Source organism: Hydra vulgaris, chromosome 03 (assembly GCF_038396675.1).
Source record: "Hydra vulgaris chromosome 03, alternate assembly HydraT2T_AEP".
Classification (NCBI taxonomy): Eukaryota; Metazoa; Cnidaria; class Hydrozoa; order Anthoathecata; family Hydridae; genus Hydra; species Hydra vulgaris.
This window is the reverse complement of record NC_088922.1, coordinates 39,834,025-39,855,000: the sequence shown is the minus strand read 5'-3', so window position 1 is coordinate 39,855,000 and position 20,976 is coordinate 39,834,025. Positions and strand designations below refer to the sequence as shown.

The 20,976-nt window shown below is 28.9% G+C and overlaps 1 protein-coding gene across 1 annotated transcript in view; it reads right to left on the bottom strand.

The window, feature by feature from the left end:
* LOC100203910 (transient receptor potential cation channel subfamily A member 1 homolog) overlaps positions 1 to 20,976 on the bottom strand; it is a 102,630-nt gene that overhangs the window by 31,720 nt on the left and 49,934 nt on the right. The window contains exons 12-15 of the mRNA XM_065793161.1: positions 19,343 to 19,479; positions 18,598 to 18,713; positions 12,946 to 13,229; positions 7,009 to 7,320 (exon numbers count right to left, since the gene is read on the bottom strand). Coding sequence (XP_065649233.1) covers positions 7,009 to 7,320; positions 12,946 to 13,229; positions 18,598 to 18,713; positions 19,343 to 19,479 — 849 coding nt within the window. The remainder of the gene's footprint in view (positions 1 to 7,008; positions 7,321 to 12,945; positions 13,230 to 18,597; positions 18,714 to 19,342; positions 19,480 to 20,976) is intronic.

The window sequence follows — 20,976 nt, the reverse complement described above, 5'->3', positions numbered from 1 at the left end:
AGTCAGTATATGGAAGTCAATCAGTCAGTATTATCAAGACAGTTTATCGAAGTGAGTTTTATCAAAGTGTTTTATCGAAAAACATCAATACAAGAAGTGAAATACAACAAGTGTTTCATTACATCAATACAGCCCACATCCAACCAAGACATTGTGTCCCACAGAGCATTATTGTATCATCACAAGGTAAATGTAACACGGTAAGCATTGAGAAGTGTGATTATTTATTTTTATTATTTTTGTGACTTCAAGTCCAAAAATGGCTCCCGACAGTCTTGGATTGGAACTAAGAAAGAAAATTATTGGCGATTACGTAAGTGGAATGTCACAAAAAAGTATTTGTGATAAATATCGCGTGAAAAAATGGACCGTATCAAGACTATGTTCCAAATATCGTTCTACGGGGAAGTTGGCAGCAGATAACAAAGGTGGAAGGCAGCGTTCCACCACTTCTAGAGAGGATTCTATGATTGTCAGATCCGTCAAGAAGGATCCCTGGGTATCATCAGTCGAGATACAAAAGCAATTAGAGCTGCCTGTATCGGACCGAACAATCAGACAACGTGCTGTTGAAGCCGGATTGTTTTCTCGACGCCCTGCAAAGAAATCGCTGATTTCACTAAAAAACCAGAAGGAAAGACTCCTGTTTGCTACATCTCATATTGACTGGAATGTGCAGAAATGGCGAACTGTCCTGTTCAGTAATGAATCGAAGTTCAACATCATTGGGAGCGATGGCATTTGCCGTGTACGTCGACTGGCCGGAAAACGCCTCGATTTTTGTCACTGCCATAAGACCGTGAAGCATGGTGGAGGCAATGTAATGCTCTGGGGGTGTTTTTCTGCTAACGGTCTAGGTCCAATACATCGAAGCGATGAAATAATGGACCGTTTCATGTATAAAAATATCCTGAAAGATCTTATGTTAGATGTTATGTTGCTGAATGGAATATGCCAATAAAATGGGTTTTTCAGCAAGACAACGATCCGAAACACACTGCAAAAGTAGTCAAGCAGTGGTTTCAAGATAACCACCTATCGGTGATGGATTGGCCGCCTCAATCTCCGGATCTCAACCCTATCGAGAACCTGTGGGAGATCGTCAACTGTAGAATCAATCGTGAAGGTGTTTGTAATAAGGACCAATTGTTTGAAGAAATCCAAAAGGCCTGGGCAGCGATTCCACAAAGTTTCATTGATCACCTGATTGAATCTTTGCCTCAAAGATGCAAGGCTGTGATCGACAACAAAGAATTCGCCACGAAATATTGATAGCCAAATACAGCTTGGTCAACATTTTGTCGAGTTGCACTTGTTTTGTCCAGAAGGAAATCAACTTTTTTTAATACTTTTGATTAATTTATTAATTTTCATGTACAAATAATGAACTTTGTGATGAATAAAACTTGAAGAACTTTGTCTCTAAACAGTTACATATTTATTTCTCTAAATTGAAAAAATGCAGCACTTTTATATAAAGAAACCAAATTAGCATTATTTGGTTGCGCTCATATTGTCCGATACTGTATATATATATATATATATATATATATATATATATATATATATATATATATATATATATATATATATATATATATATATATACATATACTTATATATATATATATATATATATATATATATATATATATATATATATATATATATATATATATATATATATACATGTATAGATGTTCTACCTTGATAGCCAGTCAATATATATATACTAAAGCCTTTACATCTATCTATTAGTATGATGCCATATTGCTTAGCTAAATGCGCAATATTTTATATATTATATATATATATATTTATTTATTTATATATATGCATTAATTTTTTTGTAGAGTTAATAATAACAAAACAATAATTTAGTATAACAATAATTGATGCATTCTTGGATTTTTTTAGAATAAATTTAAGATCGGTAGATGTTAAGCTTTAACTGCCAGTTAAAGTTCAAAGTTTAGTAAACGTTTATTGACATATAGTGTTTCTACCATTACTTTATTGTGTTGACAGCTAAAAAGAGGGTAAAGAAATTTGAATAAAACATTAAAATGTTGCTGATAGTGACAAAAATATGAAAAGACTTAGCTAAAAAGAAGAGTGAGATAGTAAGATTCTCTTCAGAGCACTGAGTGATGATGTGTGAAGAGTGAGATAGTAAGATTCTCCTCAGAACACTGAGTGATGATGTGTGAAGAGTGAGATAGTAAAATTCTCCTCAGAACACTGAGTAAAGATGTGTGAAGAGTGAGATAGTAAGATTCTCCTCAGAACACTGAGTGATGATGTGTGAAGAGTGAGATAGTAAGATTCTCCTCAGAACACTGGGTGATGATGTGTGAAGAGTGAGATAGTAAGATTCTCCTCAGAACACTGAGTGATGATGTGTGAAGAGTGAGATAGTAAGATTCTCCTCAGAACACTGAGTGATGATGTGTGAAGAGTGAGATAGTAAGATTCTCCTTACTGAGGAGAATCTTACTATAGTTCTATTTTAAAAATCATGTTCAAAATAGGTTTAAAAAACTAATGGTTATATTTAAACTTATGTAACTTCAACTTATGATAGAATAGAAAAATACATATGTTACAGTTTTATATAGATCAACTTGTCAGCATCCAGTACAATTTTTGTACTGGAAGATGACAAGTTTCAGAATACCCCAGATTTTTAGTGTTCCCTAAAATTATACTATCATTATATATAAAAAAATTACTAAAGTTTACTCATTCATAACAAAGATTAAAAGGAGTTGTTTTTCATGATTGTACTTCCAGGAGAAGGTCTTTTTAAATGAGATGAGGATGGGATAAAAAATTAAGCCATTTGACTTTTGTGGTGGCTTCTGCTAAGGCATTTGACTGTGCATCATGTAGACTACTTTTTATGTTCATAAATTGCCACTACTGTTAATAAGTTTAAACTATATTGTTTATAATTATCTAAAACTACTTCTACTAGAAGACCATTTCCAGCAAATGATTCTTTACATCCTTGTATCGTCTACCAACATAGTACAGAAAAACATCGCTTTTAAACCCTGCCTTAATATTAGAAAAACAGTTTTATTAGCCCACTGAAATAAATCAGTTTCAAACTTTTACTATGGTCATGTTGGAATGCAACGAGCTAAGAGAGGCTTGATTTTGACAGGAGATACCTCATACATGCCTCGCTCTGCCATACTAGCTGTTCAATTTAGCTATTTAAACCAGGTCCAAAATACACAAGTACATGATTTCTCAGTTTCTAAGTAACTTTTGTGCAATTTTGTAATATTTTTAATGCAATTAGATTATAATTTTTTATTTCTGTTAAAAATCTAAATGCATAAACAATTGGTTTTAATGGTAAACAATAACACAAAATCTAATAAATTTCTATTTGCTCTCAATAGTTTTGTAACCTGCTTAAATAGTTGCTCAATAGTTTTGTAACCTGCTTAAATAGTTGCTCAATAGTTTTGTAACCTGCTTAAATAGTTGCTCAATAGTTTTGTAATCTGCAATAGTTTTTGTAATCAGCTCTCAATAGTTTTGTAACTTTGTAGCGCATCAAAACTGACTTTTACCTCATTGAATATTTTAGTATGGTTATCAGTGTAAAACCATGCTGATCTTGTATGTAGGAGTTACTGCAAAGGTTGAGATACTTTATCAAGTGGTGGATAAAATTGTGATAACTATGCAACTACACTAGAAAACTATGCAAAGCTTTAATAATTAATCTTCCATTTGCTAATTTTTAAGGTATTAAAAAAAAAGAAAAGAAAGTTTTTAGAAAGTTTAAATTTTGTGATAATTACTAAATGTTAATCCAAATAATTAAATGTGAGAATTACTAAATGTTAACCCAAATGGATCCCTTGTTGTGCAAAAACAAACTAAAAGTGTAGTAGATGTATACCAATTAACTTTCAACATTGTTGGGTAATTGCAAATGTATATTGGGACTTACCCATGGATGCTGAATTAGTGTCTGTTTAGCCATTTATATTTTCATACACTTACTAGATCGGCGATTCGGTCTATAGGTTGATCTACCTCTTTCATACATTTAAGTTCTAGTTTTAATAGGAATGGAAACACTATTTAATGCAGTGCTTCAATTTTATATGCAGTCACATTTTCATGTTGTTATATTTCACATTTTGTATCTATTAGACTCATTGATCATTCGGGTATGTCTATTTTAAATAAGTAAAGTTTTTGTATTGCAGGTTTTCTTTTTTTTAAGCAAGTTCAAAACAATGCTACAAGCAACCACTACTTTAACAGAAAAGAGTTAACAGAAACAAAGAAGAAAGCAGATGGAAGTAAATTGTATAAGTCAGGTAAACATAAAGACAAGAGAGAATCTTCTAACACTGATGTTTGAGGGAAAAAACAAGAAAAATCAAGGTTTTTTGAGCATAAAGGAACATTTAGAGTAATAGGTTGCTACTGAATGATTAATTACATGAGATTGAGTTAAACAAGTGATGATAATTCTTTCGAACAGCAATCATGGAACAGATAAAAGATATATAGAGATAAATTCAATAATTTTGAAAAATTTCACTTTAGCAACAGAAGCTGAAATGATATATATGTCTCAAAACAATTAGTAATTATTAGATTCATCAAGAGATGAATAAAAGAAAAAGTTCTTTGAAAACAGTTTTGTTTTATTCTTAGGAGAGACATTAAGACCCATATACGAGAAGTGATAAATTCGAATTGACTTTATCATTATTAACACATTTGTACTTGTGCTGGAATTTTGAACAAAATAATTTTTCTCATACTTTGTCATATCATATGTAAAAATATAGTTTTACCTATTAACAAACTGCTAAAAGCAATCTGCAACAATTTTACTTCTGTCATGAAGTTATTAAAGTATTTACTATCTTTTTGAAAATCATCTTTTTAAAATAACTTTTTTATAAGTCTCATTATCCTTCATGCATTCAGGGATCATGTCTCTATAAAAAATGTATATGAGCTCTTTAATGCAAAGCTTCAAGACATCAATTCTCCAAAAATTGTCACTATTAAAAATTATGGTTTCAATATCATAATTAAGTTTAGAAGACGCAGTATTAGATAAGCTATAACCAAGTTCATGTGTATTTATTAAATTTACATGAAGTTGTAAACTGCAGTTGTAAGTTGCAGTTGCAAATTGCAGTTGCAAGTTGCAGTTACAAATTGCAGTTGCAAATTGCAGTTGCAAGTTGCAGTTACAAATTGCAGTTGCAAGTTACTGCTGTAAAAACTGACCTTGATACACTAATTATAAATAATAATTTTATGTTTATGAAATCTAATAATTTGATTAAAGTATTCATTATACTCATAACTGTAATAATTATTATACTATTATAAAGTTTAACAATTAACTAGTGAAATCAAGGCCAGTGGCACCCAATTTTAGCAACGATTTACATATATAAATTCTGAAAAGCGAAGTAAAGCCCAGGAAGCCAAAGAAATATATATATCAGGGCTTGATATATATGATGAAGCGAGCGCGATCGCGCTCTGCTCGTAAAACTTGCCCGTAAACTGTGTTTTCAAACATTCTATGCGCGATAAACAACGCTCGTTCAGCTTATAACAAGCGTATAAAATAACGCTCGTCCAATAGTTCGGGATTATTTTTTTATTTTCATTAAATATTTAAAAAAGATTTTTTATTAAAGATATTCTATTATCAAAGCACTAATATAAAATATAAAAAGCACTACGTCATTCTCTTTTGCACTAACGTAATGAATGAGCAGTTTGAAGTTGTTAATAGTCACTAATTTCAATAATGGAATGTGCACGTGGAAACACAATGTGAATACAAAAATGCGCAAATAAAATAAGAATAGAAAATTAGAAAACCATTATAAGAAAATTGAAACTGCAGAGTATTTTTAATCTTGTGAAAATATCGAGTAATATTTATTTGATTTATTGTTTGTAATATTCCACACATCGTTTATAATAAAAATAAATATTAATAATAGAGTAATTTTAAAAATTAGTTTTTGTTCATAGTATAGGTTTTTTATTAACTATTATTTATTTTAACTCAAATTTAAAACGATTCAGTTGTTTAGAATGTTCGCAATCACATTCGAAAAGGAAACAAAATAATGATGTCAACATTTATTAAATGGAAAGTTATTATTCTTATTTATTATTATTTCAAATTATTCTTGTGTTATTTTTTTAAGATAAAAAAACGTAATTTAAAAAAGAAATTTAAAAAAAAATTAAATAATTAATTTTAATAAAAAATATCAAGAAATATAAAAACCATTAACCGTTAATTAAGTTTACAGCGTAACATTTTAAAACAAATATATCAAAGCAACGAAGCAAAACTAAGTCACTAAATTATACTTCAATACTAAATCAATGAGAAGTTGCGCTTTTGTTTGATACTATTTTTTTATAACATAAATAGTTAAAAATAAAATCGTGATCTGACAATATACAAGAAGTTTGGAAGTATAAAAATCTACTTCGTTGAAGTAGTTTCATGAGTGTGATACTAATTCAAACCTTTTTTTGACGAAAGAATTATGTAACAAATAAAAAAAGATATAAAAAATAAAAAGCTTTTTATGAGCATCACCTTCAGCAATTTTCATGATTGCGCTCGCCGACGTTATCTTGAGCGCACATAATCACGCTCGATGAAAACATATTCTAATTTTACGAGCGCGATATAACACGCTTGATGATTTTCTTCATCACAAGCCCTGATATATTATAGATACTTAATGAATGTTTATATTAGGTGACAAATAAATTAATGTAACAATTTTAATGTCTAAAACAAAAAAATTTTTTAATTAAAAATTTTTTAGTCTAAATGTTTTATCAAAGAATTTCTTTATAAACTATATTGCAACAGTAGTGCCATCTATATGGCACCATCTTTACAGCATCACAAAAATTTTATTAAAGAATTTCTTTGTAAACTAATTTGAAAATACATATGTATATATATACCTCTATAAATAAGCTAATACCACTCAATACCACAATAAAGTATCTGCCAGATTCAATAAAAAATCTTGGATATAATCTGGGAACTGTATTACTTGTGTTTGTACAACTTTTAACATTATAATTTACTTTCCAATCACAGTTTTTCTTGCAATCATCATGCACAGATAATGCATAAAATGTTACAAACATAAGAAAGATAATATATATAAACAACCTTGTGTAATACACATATCTTCCAGAAGAATTCCACTTCCTTCTAAGTAAATAAGTAACCAATGGATGGCTTAATAGTCTTGTACGTTCATTTTGAACCTAAAAAAAAAACTTTGACACTTGTAGAACATTTTATGATATAAAAAAAGATTCAACATATGTATATATGTGCGTGTGTATATTAGGGTGACCCTTAAAAATAAAATTTTTGAAATTATCTTCTAGCACCTTTCCAGCCTGTGTCAATTATGGAAAAAATAATTTATACAAAATATCATTGCAGTTAAACAATATTTAGAGGTAGCCCTTGGAGCTTGAAATTTTGTTGAAATTGTCCAATTCGTCAAATTGTGAAATTCCGTCTGTTTATGTGTAAGATTTATTATATCAGTTAACTTCAATTTTTAAAAGTTTTTTAGTCTCTCTGAGGCTCCTTAGTTATTATTATAAAATAATCTTATTCAAGTTCTTTGGACATGTGACTGGCAGTCTAATTGTTAACATCTTCTGCTAAAAAAAAATTTTTACAAAGTATTTTTATTTTAGTAATTTAATTCAAAAAGAATAATTTTGTAAAGGCACTCTATCCATTGAATTAATTTTTTCTTTGAATTTCTAAAAATGATATTTGTTATGCATTAAATAATTATAACATTTCTCTATTCAATGAACTTATTAGCTCTGTAGTATGTAATATGTACTAATACTTTGTAGTTGTAAACTCTGTTATTGTAAGCACTATTACTGTTATTGTAAGCAAGTAGTAAGCATATTTTCAGGATATATAACGAAAACTAGAGGTTAACAAAATGTGTACCTTTTTGGCTTCTATGAATCTAAAATTCTTGGAGTAAAACTGCCATTAAATCGCCAAGCCTTTGGCCACTTTATGCATCTTCACAAAGTGGAAACACTAACTATTCGTGACTCTAGTAGAAAATCGAATTTGGAGCAAAGCTGGAATATCTGTTTATCTATACAATGTTTGGCTGAGCAGCCAAACATTGTATAGACAAATTGAAGGCAATGTTTGTTCAATAGAACGGTCTTCTGAAACATAATAATTGAAAGACAGAAGGACATAAGATGAAAGAAGATGAATTTATCAACTGTCTTTAGGATCTTCTTGATATTGCACATTCCAATGCACTCACTACAATTTCAATTGCTAAAATATAGAGCATTCCTCCTCTCTCAGAGACAAAAAGGTCGACCAGGTTCAATTGGTGCCTCTGATAAAGTAGAAAACACATAGAATAAAAAAATGGTCAGGATAGAAAGGAGAAAGAATCAAAGCATCACAAATTATCACAAAAAGAACTGGAAGCATGTTCAAACAAGGTTGTTCTAGAATCTGATTCATCAACTTCTATTAAGCATTTCAAAACTTCATCATCTGGAACAGGCGAGGCACAAGCATCTGCAGTAATTAAATAATTGGAAGCTTGGGGTATTGGAGATCAGGTCACAGCATTGTGTTTAGACGCAACAGCATCAAGCACTGGTCATAGTGCTGGTGCATGCTCAATTATTGAGCAGAGAATCAATAAAGATCTTATGTTTCTAGCCTGTCACCACCAGCTGATGGAACTATTAGTTTGGGCTGCGCTTGAAAAAACTACAATTGGCACTTCTTCTGGAACAGAAATACTTTATTTTAAGAGGTTGAAAAACAAATGGGAATGTATGGATATTAAAAATTTCCAGACTGCCTCTTCAGATTCAAGACTGAAATCCGTGGTCACACCATTTGGTTCCAACATTCTGGAATTTGCACAAAAACATTTGGAACGTTTTGTGCAAATTCCAGCCAAGAGATGACTACAAGGAGTTCCTTGAGCTTTCTATTATACTTCTTGGCCATGTTCTTTCTCGAGGAGTGCGATTTTTTAATGCCTGGGGCCATGCACTGGGCACTGGATGTCAAAAGTTATTTACGCGGTCAAAATGTGGCTGTTCCACTGCCCCTTTAACATAATTGCTTCAGAAGACGTTTTCTGGGATTATTCACCTCAGAGCCTGGATGACTGCACCATTAGCAGTTATCCACATTTGGCTATTTCTGCTGCTACAAGTAAGAAGCTTAGCTTTCACCTAAGGTACTTATCAGAGGAATTAGTTGAATTAGCCCTGTTTGACACTAGAATACAACATGATTTCAAGAGACTGATGCTTACTGCCATGAAAGAAGCTCCATCAAAAAGACCAACCATAAAATCTGATGCGTTTCTTGGCAAGCAAGGTCTGGAACAGTTCTGCACAACGAATTCTAAGAAACTGTTCCAGTATCTGAAACTTCCTGAGACCTTGATTTTTAAAGACTCTTCTCAGCGGGAAGAAGACAAAGCCTAACACCAAGCATTGCATGTAGTAAAATGTTTAGTTGTTGTCAAGGATAGGGCTGAGTGAAGTGTGGCCCTCATACAGGATTTTAATAAAAAATTAACCAAAGACAAGGATCAACTTCACTTTCTTCTTCAAATTGTCAGTGAACATTGCAGACAATTTCTGAATTGCACCAAAAGAAATCTTGTAGCAAACAGTACTAAGTAGAATCTCACTCTGAAACAATCATATCAAAGTTTTGGACTATGAGCGTTTATGAGCGTTTCAAGTTTAGAACTTCAACATAAATTTACATTTTGTATTATGATTAGTTAATAGTTATTATTTTCATTTTTTTTATCTGAAAATAAGTTGAACATTCATTAAGTTGTCGAAAACTAAAAATAAGTGAAAAACAAAACTGAAATTATCCTACGTGTAGAAACTTCAAGGCTTGAGGGTCACCCCTAAATATTATCTTCTTGGCAATCTTATATCTAAAGTGGCTGTATTTGCTGACAACTCGACTTTATGTTATAAAGATTTTTAGTTATGCTTAATAGACATAATAGTTATGCTTAATAAACATTTAGTCATGTTTAATAGACATAACACTCGCAGAAAATTTGATTCTCAAAATTTAAATGTTTTAGTTGGTTTTTTTTTCATTTTATTATAAAAACTAATAATACTTACATATAGAGTAATTATTTAGTAGTAACTATTTTTTTAAATAACTAACTGCATTTTACACAATTATATATATAATAATGTAGTTCTTAAATAAGTTTTAGGAAACTCACTTCAACTCAATTCAAAAATACTGGAATTATGGGGGTAATTTAAGAAATGCCAAGTTAAAAATGTGGAGTTACTCTAAACCCCAGAACATTTTTAGGGACTTCCCATACATTGTCTTTGCTGAGAATTAAATGATTTTAATTAAATATTAAGTGTATATCTGCAACATATCGACAATGCTTTATTATCAGTATTTCCTTTATACTTCTGCTTTGACAAAAGGTCATAACAGATTGAGCCACTCTCCCATTGTCATAAGGTTGCATCTCTTGCTCTTTAAAAATAGTTATTGACCTATGTTTGTTCATGATATCCAACAAAGGTATTAGCTAAGATGGGCGCTAAAGGAGAACCCATAGCAACACCATCTGTTTGATCATAATATTTTCCGCCAAATAGAAAATGTGAACCGGATGTGGAAATCTGAAGTAATTTTTTAAAGAGAATTTTGGAAAAACATTTTGAGTTACTTTTATCTTTAAAAAATAAATCAGTTGCAAAAAATTTTTTTTAGTTTTATTCCCTCTTTCTACAAATTTTGGACTTGTTCGTTGTTTGATTGATCGTACATTTAAAATTAATAATTCTTGGGTTGGTTTTGATAAAGATATTAAGAATCTATCATTAGTTTTACAAAATAATAAATTTCCACAAAAAATTATTGACTATGAAATTAAATCTTATATTGATAAGAAATTAAACCCATCTGTTTCTAACATTGTTAATAGCTTAAATATAAGATACTTTAAGCTTCCATATATTGGAATGTACTCTAACTACACTAAAATGAAAATTTCAAAAATTGTTCATAAATATTGCAAGGATGTTCTAATAAAATTAATTTTCACTACTAATAAAATGCAAGATTGTTTTTGTTTAAAAGAGTAACTTCCTAAACTGCTTAAATCTCATGTTGTCTATAAATTTTCTTGCACTGGCTGTAATGCCAGTTATATTGGAGAAACCTCCAGACACTTGGCAACTAGAACAAATGAGCACCTTAAAAGTGATAAACAATGTCATATATTCAAACACTTAAATTTATCTCTTAATTGCGAAAATTTGGCTAACTGTGATATTTTAAGATTTTGAATAACCCCCCAACCAAAAATAAATTAAAGATAAAAGAAGCTCTCCACATTAAATGGGAAAGTCCCTCACTTAATAAACAAACTTTATATTATGCTATAAAATTATCTATTTAATTTTACTGTCAGTTTAATTTTTTATTTTTTTGACAGTTATTTTGATTGATTATTTACTGAGTTATTTTGTAATAAATATATTGGTTTATAATGTATATTTTTTTGTGCGTTAATATTTCTCTGTAAAGACTTCTAATTTTTAATATTTATTTCAGAGTTTTTTATTATTGAAAATAATCTTTTGAAAATGTAAATAAATTTAACGAAACATGTCAAGAATAAAAAACGTGTTATTTTTAAAAATAATTACTTATTTTATGCTATTACGATGTTCAAAAAGTTTCCAAAAACTAAAAAAAAGATAAAAATCCTCAATAAGAGATATATTTAAAAAATGGTCAAAACTTAGGAGCAATTCATGATATGTCAGTACCTCTATATATTACATGCACTAATCAAACATGTCAAAGCTCTTATAGTAAAATCCACAGCTTTCAAGGAAGAAAATGGTGAAAATTAAACTTGAAAGCTCAAACAGCAAAGAAAAAGAAAAGAAAAATCATTAATGCCGAATTTAAAAAAAATCCAAACCAAATGTTATAATTAATATACACTAGATAATTGGTATCCTGTAAGTCTATACCAAAAAAGATGGTCTCATATTGTGTGGTATTGATACCATCAGTATTGGTTTGATACCACACAATATCAAGAAGGATAGCCTTGTATTGTGGGGTATTGCCTGTCAATACCATCAAAATTGGTTTGAGACACACAGTTCCAATAAGAAAAAAAAATGAAAATGCAACTTTTTGAATTTTAGACTAGACTTTGAATTTTAGACCAGGTAATAATCATGATAAAATGCAAGATTTAATTAAAGTAACAAAACCAGATGAGAAATTAAAATATGGAAGTGATACCACACAATTATTTAAATTAAAACATTACCAGATGAGAAATTAAAATATGGATACTGCATATTTATTTAAGTTAAAACAACTATACCAGATGATAAATTATTTGATAAATATGGTGTCATACAATTCCACACAACCTTTGAGAATTTCTATTATACTAATTGAGTCAATTATATACATCTCAGTTATAATATAAACTTACTATTTCAAATTACTAACCGTTTATAAAAATAAAATACAAATTCTTGTGAAGACCCGAGCTGCAAAACCAAATGATACTATCAGTACTAAACAATATTAACATAACCGATACTTTCAATACCAGTATCAGGTGATCTCGATACTGAAAGGTATCGCACCTATAAACTGACGATAAACCATGACTCGATACCGATTATCTAGTTTCCACTGATCTTGATATTGATACTTTAAGGTATTGCACCAATACTAGATGATAAACCAAGGCTCGATACCAATTATCTAGTGTCTAATAACTATTATAATAAAATAATATAATTTTTGTAAACTATTACCATATACTTCAATGGATGATTCTGTTTAATTTCCATATTTTTAATATAATAATCAGGTAAATTTATTTTCTCAGCTAAGCATTTTGAAAAAGATGATTTAAATGCAGGTGCACCAAGTGATTTAATATTCTGCCTTTGATTCTCAATAAATTCTATGCTATTTGAGCCCCATGATGTAAAATTATCTTCCAGAAATTCATATGTGTAAATAAGTTTAAATTGGGGATGTTCATCAGGTAAACCATTGTCAACAATGCAGTTGTTGAACACAATTTCAGCAACATCTAAAACCAAAAAGGTAAAATAAAAAACAAAATTGTAAAAATATTTTGTCAAAAAAATAAATATATATTACCATGATTACTTATGTAACATTCACAAATTTTATACTTGAACTTGAATATTTTCAGCTTGTATTCTATTCAATTTATATGTAAGAATTTTTAACTAAAGTTAAAATTTATTTATATATATGGGTATTATTTGTGTATATTTTAAATTTTCAGACTTTTTATGTTTATCTATAAGTAGAACAAAATATGTTTGTTACTGATGTAACACTGTAATTTGCTGCTTTTGATTACGACTTTAAATTTCTCTAAAAGTAAAACAAACAAAAAATAGATGCATTAGTTACCTTAGCTGAAGTTTTTATTCTGAAGACCATTGCTTATTGACACTATACCACTAATGTAATACTTTTACTCAAATAGACATTTTTGTTTTAAAAAATGCAACTTAAGTTAAGTTTTATTTTATTTTACCTTAGCTGAAGTTTTTATTCTGAAGACCATTGCTTATTGACACTATACCACTAATGTAATACTTTTACTCAAATAGACATTTTTGTTTTAAAAAATGCAACTTGAGTTAAGTTTTATTTTATTTTCTGATAATATTTGTTGCCAATAAAATTGATAAATATTATTTTTATTAAAAAAACTATTTAATTCAGTCAACTATTAGGAGTAGCCTGTAGGTGCCAAAATGAAATGCACTAAGGTATCAAGGTACTTTTTTTTGAAAATTTGAAATAAAAACATCCAGTGTTCCCCATGTAACCTAGTCTGACAAAAATTTTAACTTTTAAAATAAAGGCACAGGATTTTTTGAGAAATAAGTGAATAAACTCGAAAGGGTGTACATGGGGTGGTGATGGCAAACAATGGAAGCAAAATAAAACCCCTTGCTAGTAATTGCCATAAAAAAGTTTCTTTTAAAATTTGACTTTTTTACACGTATATCAGTATGTGTATGGCTCAATTTTAAAAAATCCATGTAATAAGCAGTTAAATCCTTGCCAGTCTTTGCTAATCACTTGTCAGTAGTCACTTGCTAGAGGTTTCCACCATTGATAATTGCCATTTTAATTTTTTATAAATCATTATACAAGACCATTTTTTTGTTTTAATACAATTGTTTTAGGGACAATATTAAAGCATATAATCAAATAATTGTGATATTTTTCCTAATAAAATCTATTTTTTTGGAAATACTTTTTTTTTTTTTTGATTAATAAAAAAAAATTAATAAAAAGAAATTAATAAAAAAAATTACTTTCATGATTGTAATGATTGCTACACAACAATACTCTTTGAACAATTATTTTACAATTATTAAACATTTATAAAAACGTTTTATTTGCACAATCATTGATGATTGCAAAACTATAATTTTCTTGGAGACAATTCCACATGAAGAAATTCTCAAATGAATTTATATAAATTTTTTATAGCGTCACTGTTATAGGCAGATAAAGCAAATCAGCTTCAACTTGAAGCTGAAGCTGAAAAATCAATCAGCTGCAATCCTTAATTATACATGTTTTATTTCTATTTGCATTTCTATTAAGCTTTAAGCAATTGTAAAACCAACTATACATTTAATACTAGATGGCTGCTATATTTAAGTTTGATACTGTCATATAAATTTTAAATATTTTATTTAACTAATCAAATTAAAGATGATTAAAAAAATTGTCTAGAATAGCTACTAAAGATGGATATACTAAAGAAAATAAAATGGATGCTGTTGCAGATGTAAAGAGGTTAGATAAAACTTTTTATTTGCCTTTACAAAATGTTGCTATCTGATAACTTTCACTATCTAATAACCTTTGCTATGAAGTCTTACTACCTAGATAGCTACATATTTTATTTATTATTTTTTAGTGGTCGCAGAACTGGTGCAACAAAACATTATGACATTTTTAGAGCAGCCTTGAGGGACAAGATTAGTGGAAAATCCCCTACGGTCAAAAAAGTGCAGGGGCCCAAAGCTGAGTAGCGAGTGTTGGCTAACTATATAATCAGTGCACAAAGGTGAGCTTATCATGTCACCAAACACATCATCATGTCACCTATGTCTAGGCTAATAAAAGATGAAAGTTGGATGAGGAAAATAAACAGGGATTGACCTAGTAAGTGACCAGGGTTGATTTTTGTCCGGGGCCGAGGTCATGTTTGGTAAAATATAGCCAAGGCCGGGTTTGTGACCGGGGCTGCATAAACAATTATACATCCTAAAGTATACTTTTTTAACTCAAAATTCATGTTATATTTTGTATATATATATGCATATATAAGCATCATCACAATCAACATGATCATCATTATCATGATCATGATCATCATTGTCATCACCATCAGGCTTTAGCCTTCCTCTTTTATGCTGTTTCTCTAATATAAACAATCATTACAAATATATTCATACAATATATAAGGCACTCTCTTCAAGCTGTCTAACTTTTACCACTACCATTTTCTCCTGAAGCTGCTACCTCTCTACATGTTGATACCTAAATCACTTTAATCTTCACACATCCATCTAATCATCTTCTTTTTCAGCAAATACTACACCATAAAAATACTAAAGTTTATATAAATATGAAAGGATATTGTTTGCCACCACCTAAATAAATAGCAAACATATGTTACCCATAATATGTATGCATAAAGCGAATCTTGGAAGTTTTTATTCCTTCTGGAATAAAAGCTTCCAAGCTTGGAAGCTTCTATTCCTTTTCTTCAATATTGAGTCAAGCCTCATTCTACTTCCCATTTTTTACCATCTTGAGCAGTTGCTTTATTAAAGAGTAATCATATTTTTCATATTTTTTACAAGAACATCTCTCTTATAAACAAATGTCCTTTTATTATTTCAAGAAGTCAATGTAAAAATGTCCAGTCTGATGTTAAGCTTTTTTATTCTCAGTTTACTAAATCTTGTTTCTTATCTCAGATGTTAGATTCTAAAGACTTTTGGTAAGTCTTCAACAGCATCATTAACTAAAGTAAGCCTAACAATTAATCTCATGGGTCTGATCTTTTTACTGCTCCCCAGAATGAGGCAGAGTTTTTTGCAAAGAAACTTATTCTAACTTAACTCTTGAATCTAATCACTACACTCCTGCCAGTTAAACAGATTAACCCATTGTTAAACATCAAAATCACTCTTCTAATGCTAAAGTTAATTCTCAATTAAACACTATTACAGTTTGTTATCCAGACAAGATTTCCATCACAGTCTTAAAAAAGTGTTCTCCAGAATTCTCTTCAACTTTTAAAAAGTGATAAATAAATGGTTCCAATTTTTCAAAATTCTAGAAAACACTTTGACCTCTTTAACTATCCTATAACTAGCCTTCACTCTGTCATTTGTTTCTTTACATAAAGTTTTTGAGATTATCAAATTATTTATTTCTATCTGCAGTATTAAAATTATTTTTGAAGGCCTACACTCCACTTTATTTTTTAACTTTAAGGGTATCACAAGGTTCTATCTTTGCTTCTGTAATGTTTCTTATCTACAATAACAATCTTCATGAAAATTTTACATCTAAAGTGCCTCTATTTGCTAACAACTCAACTTTATACTCGTGTTGACAAAAAATCTTTTTTTGATTGCTTTGAACAAGCAGCAGGTTTTTAATCTGATCTCTCTTCTGTTACAACCTGACGAGCAATTAGAGGCAAAAATTAGCACTGACGAGCAATTAGAGGCAAAAAAAAAAGAGAAAAGAAACAATAAACGCTTGGTTGCAACAACAGCTAAGAAAAGCAAACCAGTGGTTGCAAAGAGGAATTTATCAGCTGAACCTTAGAATAAATCTAAAAAGAAAAAGTTGTATACTACTAGTTAATACACTTCTGATTCTGGTAAGAACATCTAAAAATTAACTGTAAGTCTTAAGTCTAACTAACTATCTGTTCTTTTATAATGTTAGATAAAATTATCTAAAGCTTTAAACCAAGACAATCAATTCAATTGCACTTTTGATACAAAATGTGTTAATTAAATTTATCTTTATTTTTCATGTGATACAACATCATTGAGCAGGAGCAACGAGGTTGAGCTGGTTGACGGTCAACAAGGTTGAGTTGAGTAAAGATCAAAACCAAATTTTTAGTTGAAAAGCATACAAATGTATACATGAGTAAAGATCAAAACCAAATTTCTTAGTTAAAAAGCATTATACATTTTTTTTTGGTAAATTTTTAAAACATTTAAGTTAAAAAAGGACTAAAAGAATATATGTTTAAAAAAAAGCAACAACATATAGACCAACATTGGCAGAAGTTCAAAAATATGGAGTATGAAGATGGGGAACATATCAGTGACTCATTTTTGACTTTCATGGGCTATGGTTCTCTTATTTATTATCAGAGGTCATTCATTCTATTGGGCATTGAAAAGAGCAATTTCTGTACAATCAAACTTTGAGATTTATTATAAAAAGAGTGAGAAATTATTTTTATATGAGACTAGGTCAAAAATATTACCAAACACTGGGTGTTTTATCCTAAATTTTTTTTTTCAAAAACAGAAGTTTAGTTATAAAAGAAATAATTTCAAATCAATATATTCACTAAACAAGTCTCAAATTTTAATTCAACTTTTATTCATTTTTGCCGTGTTACTTGATTACTTAAATTCTCTATTTGAAAATTTGAATATTTATTGCATCAGAATTATTTTCACAATGGTTCATTAAATACTAAACAGGCAAACACATGAAATTTGAGTACCTGCCATTATCTGTCAACAAATAATAAAATATTAGATAAAAATGCATATTTTTGTGCATAGGTTACACAATTACTATGTGGTACTTGGTGACAAAAAGTTACATGATCTCAGGTAAAAACATTTGTTAGTTCAATAATAGTACCTAAATTTTCTTTTTAAAACACTATATAAACTTTTTTTAACACTAAGTTTTTTTTAACTCCAAACTTACAGAATCTGTTTGGTGATGTTCTGATCTGTAAGATTTTTTGATCTATTTGGTGATGTTCTACTTATATTTTATTACTTAGATAACTTTTCGCTAATTTTGTAGTAAATAAAAAACCAAATGAACTTTTACATTTGCTATGCTCTAACTTAAACAATGATTGATTTCCAGCTGATTTCAAAATAGCTGTATTTTGCACTGGGTTAAGGTTGTTATTTTGCACTGGGGACAAGGTGCTTTTTACTCTTTTATTAATTTACGTTTGACAAGTTTTGTTTTGAATACATCAACCACATTTTAAAAACTAGACAAACAACTAATTTAAAAACCCACATTTTTTACAAAGTTTGTTGAATATTTGAAGAAAATACATTAACAGATTATCTAGATAAACTATATTAACAAGGTAAACATACCAGGAAGTTTTTTAATCAATTTTCTCATTGGTGTGGTAAGTTTATTTCCCTCAAATGTCAAATTGCGCATCGCAACTTTCCAGTTCTCGTTACTCAATATAGCAATCGCAACTTCTCTAAATATTGAATATGAATAATCATTTACATTTTCAGATAAAAATTTATATTATTATAAATAATATTTATATTATTATGAATAATATATCATTATGAGTAATATTTATATTATTATAAATAATATTTATATTATTATGAATAATAATTATATTATTATGAATAATAATTATATTATTATGAATAATATTTATATTATTATAAATAATATTTATATTATTATAAATAATATTTATATTATTATAAATAATATTTATATTATTATAAATAATACTTATATTATTATAAATAATATTTATATTATTATGAATAATAATTATATTATTGTGAATAATATTTACATCTTTTTTAAAAAAATAATATTTATAGATATTTTTAAACTAAAAAGTATTTTAATATAAAATATTTATAAATTTGAATTAATATCTGTAAACACTTTAATTTTTTTCTTTTTTTCCAGAAAAAAAATTTTAGTCAATAAAGTAATATTATTCTTAAAACTTAGACCACCTGGAAGCTTAAAATTATAAAATTTAAGTTTCCAGTTGAATCAAATAATTAAAGAATACTAATTATTCTGCACCCCCTCTTTCTTATAGAAAATACACAGTTACATTAAAAATTTTAAAACCTTTGATTATTATCAATTGCATAATCTAAGCAGTTTTTCCCCATATGATCTTTCCTTGAAATATCAGCATTTCTAGATAATAAAAGCTTTACCAATTCTACATGGCCTTCTTTGCTTGCTAAATGTAATGGAGTAATCTAAAAATGTAATGAAATTAAGTAAGCACATTTAGTTATATAATAGAAACTTCTGATGATAAAAAAAAAGTAGCAAAGAAATAATTGTGATTAGTTGTGTAATACTATATGGGCATTTCCAAAAAATTACGCACAGAAACTCGTATAAGTTTTTTTTATTATTTTCATAAAAATAAAACTGGTGATCTCCAATTTACTCTCATTTAATTCTAATCTATATAAATATTTTGTAAACAAAGAATGGTATACATTAGTAATGTTATCAAAGAATAAATTAAGTTTGAAGCAAAATCACGCATGGAACAGGAAAAATGCAAATTTTAATTACTAAATAAATAAAATTTAATTCCTTGGAAAATATAAGTTTCAACAGAGTCATAAGAAATAGATAGTCTGGTCACTTGAGCCGTATTATGTGATTTTTCTAATATTTGTTAAAAAACACTTGAAAACTGTCGAACAGCCAGGAACAGAGTGCACAAAGTATGGAAACGGACAAAGAGTTCAATGGTGAATTTGAAATTGAAATATTTTTTTCTTTGGGGAATGATTTTCTTTTTGCAGACGAAAACTTTAATAAAGATTAAGACCCCTTGGAGTTGGAGTTGTCTAGTGAACTTGTTGAAAGCACATTTTCTTGCACAATTTGCTCTAAGAAGTGCATATCTCAAAGGGGTCTTACAAGGCATGCAAATTCAAAACATCAAAGTATTTCTTTGGATTAAACATTAAAAAATCCTAAACCACCTATTCTTCGCAGCGAATTTAAAAGTCTGCTCAATAAAAGTACTACTACCTTGATTGACAATGAATGCTATCCTAATTTGTATAGAAATGAGAAAGAATTAATCATGCAATGCTATTAGAAATTTCACAACAAACCCTATCTCTATTAGAGGCAACAATAGCTAGTTTTAAAGATAATGGCGAAGCAGAAAAGTTTTATCCTCAATTTTACAAAGATGTTAATCATGATGGAGGAATTTTCATTAACAGTTACACTAAAAAAATAAATTGACTTCTTGGTTATGAACTATGCAATCATGTTTTAGCATTTCTCACAAACTCATTTTACAATAATTCTTTTGTAAATTTAAATGATTTATTGTCAATTGAACTTTCAGATAGAGATAAAGAAATTATCTTGTATCTAAGTGGTTATGTATTCAGCACATTTTATTTCAGAGTTCGCAGTTGGCAGGTATGGCAGCAAAAGTTAAGCACAGACTGCCTTTCACTTTTTAATGCTGGTAAAATAGAGCATTTTTTAAGAATCCTGAAACATCCACTGAGTCTTACCAAAAATTTGTAAATGCTAAAAATCGAGGTGGTTTGTGGAAAGTGTCTCCTCCAGGTTTAGAAATCTTTACAAAAGTTGAGGTTCTCTTTCGCCAACAAAGTAATGGTTTTGTAAAAAAAATTGATTCAGAACTGATTGTAACCCAAATTATCAAAACAGTGTTGTTAAGGCAACCATATCTGAACTTCGTAGTCTTT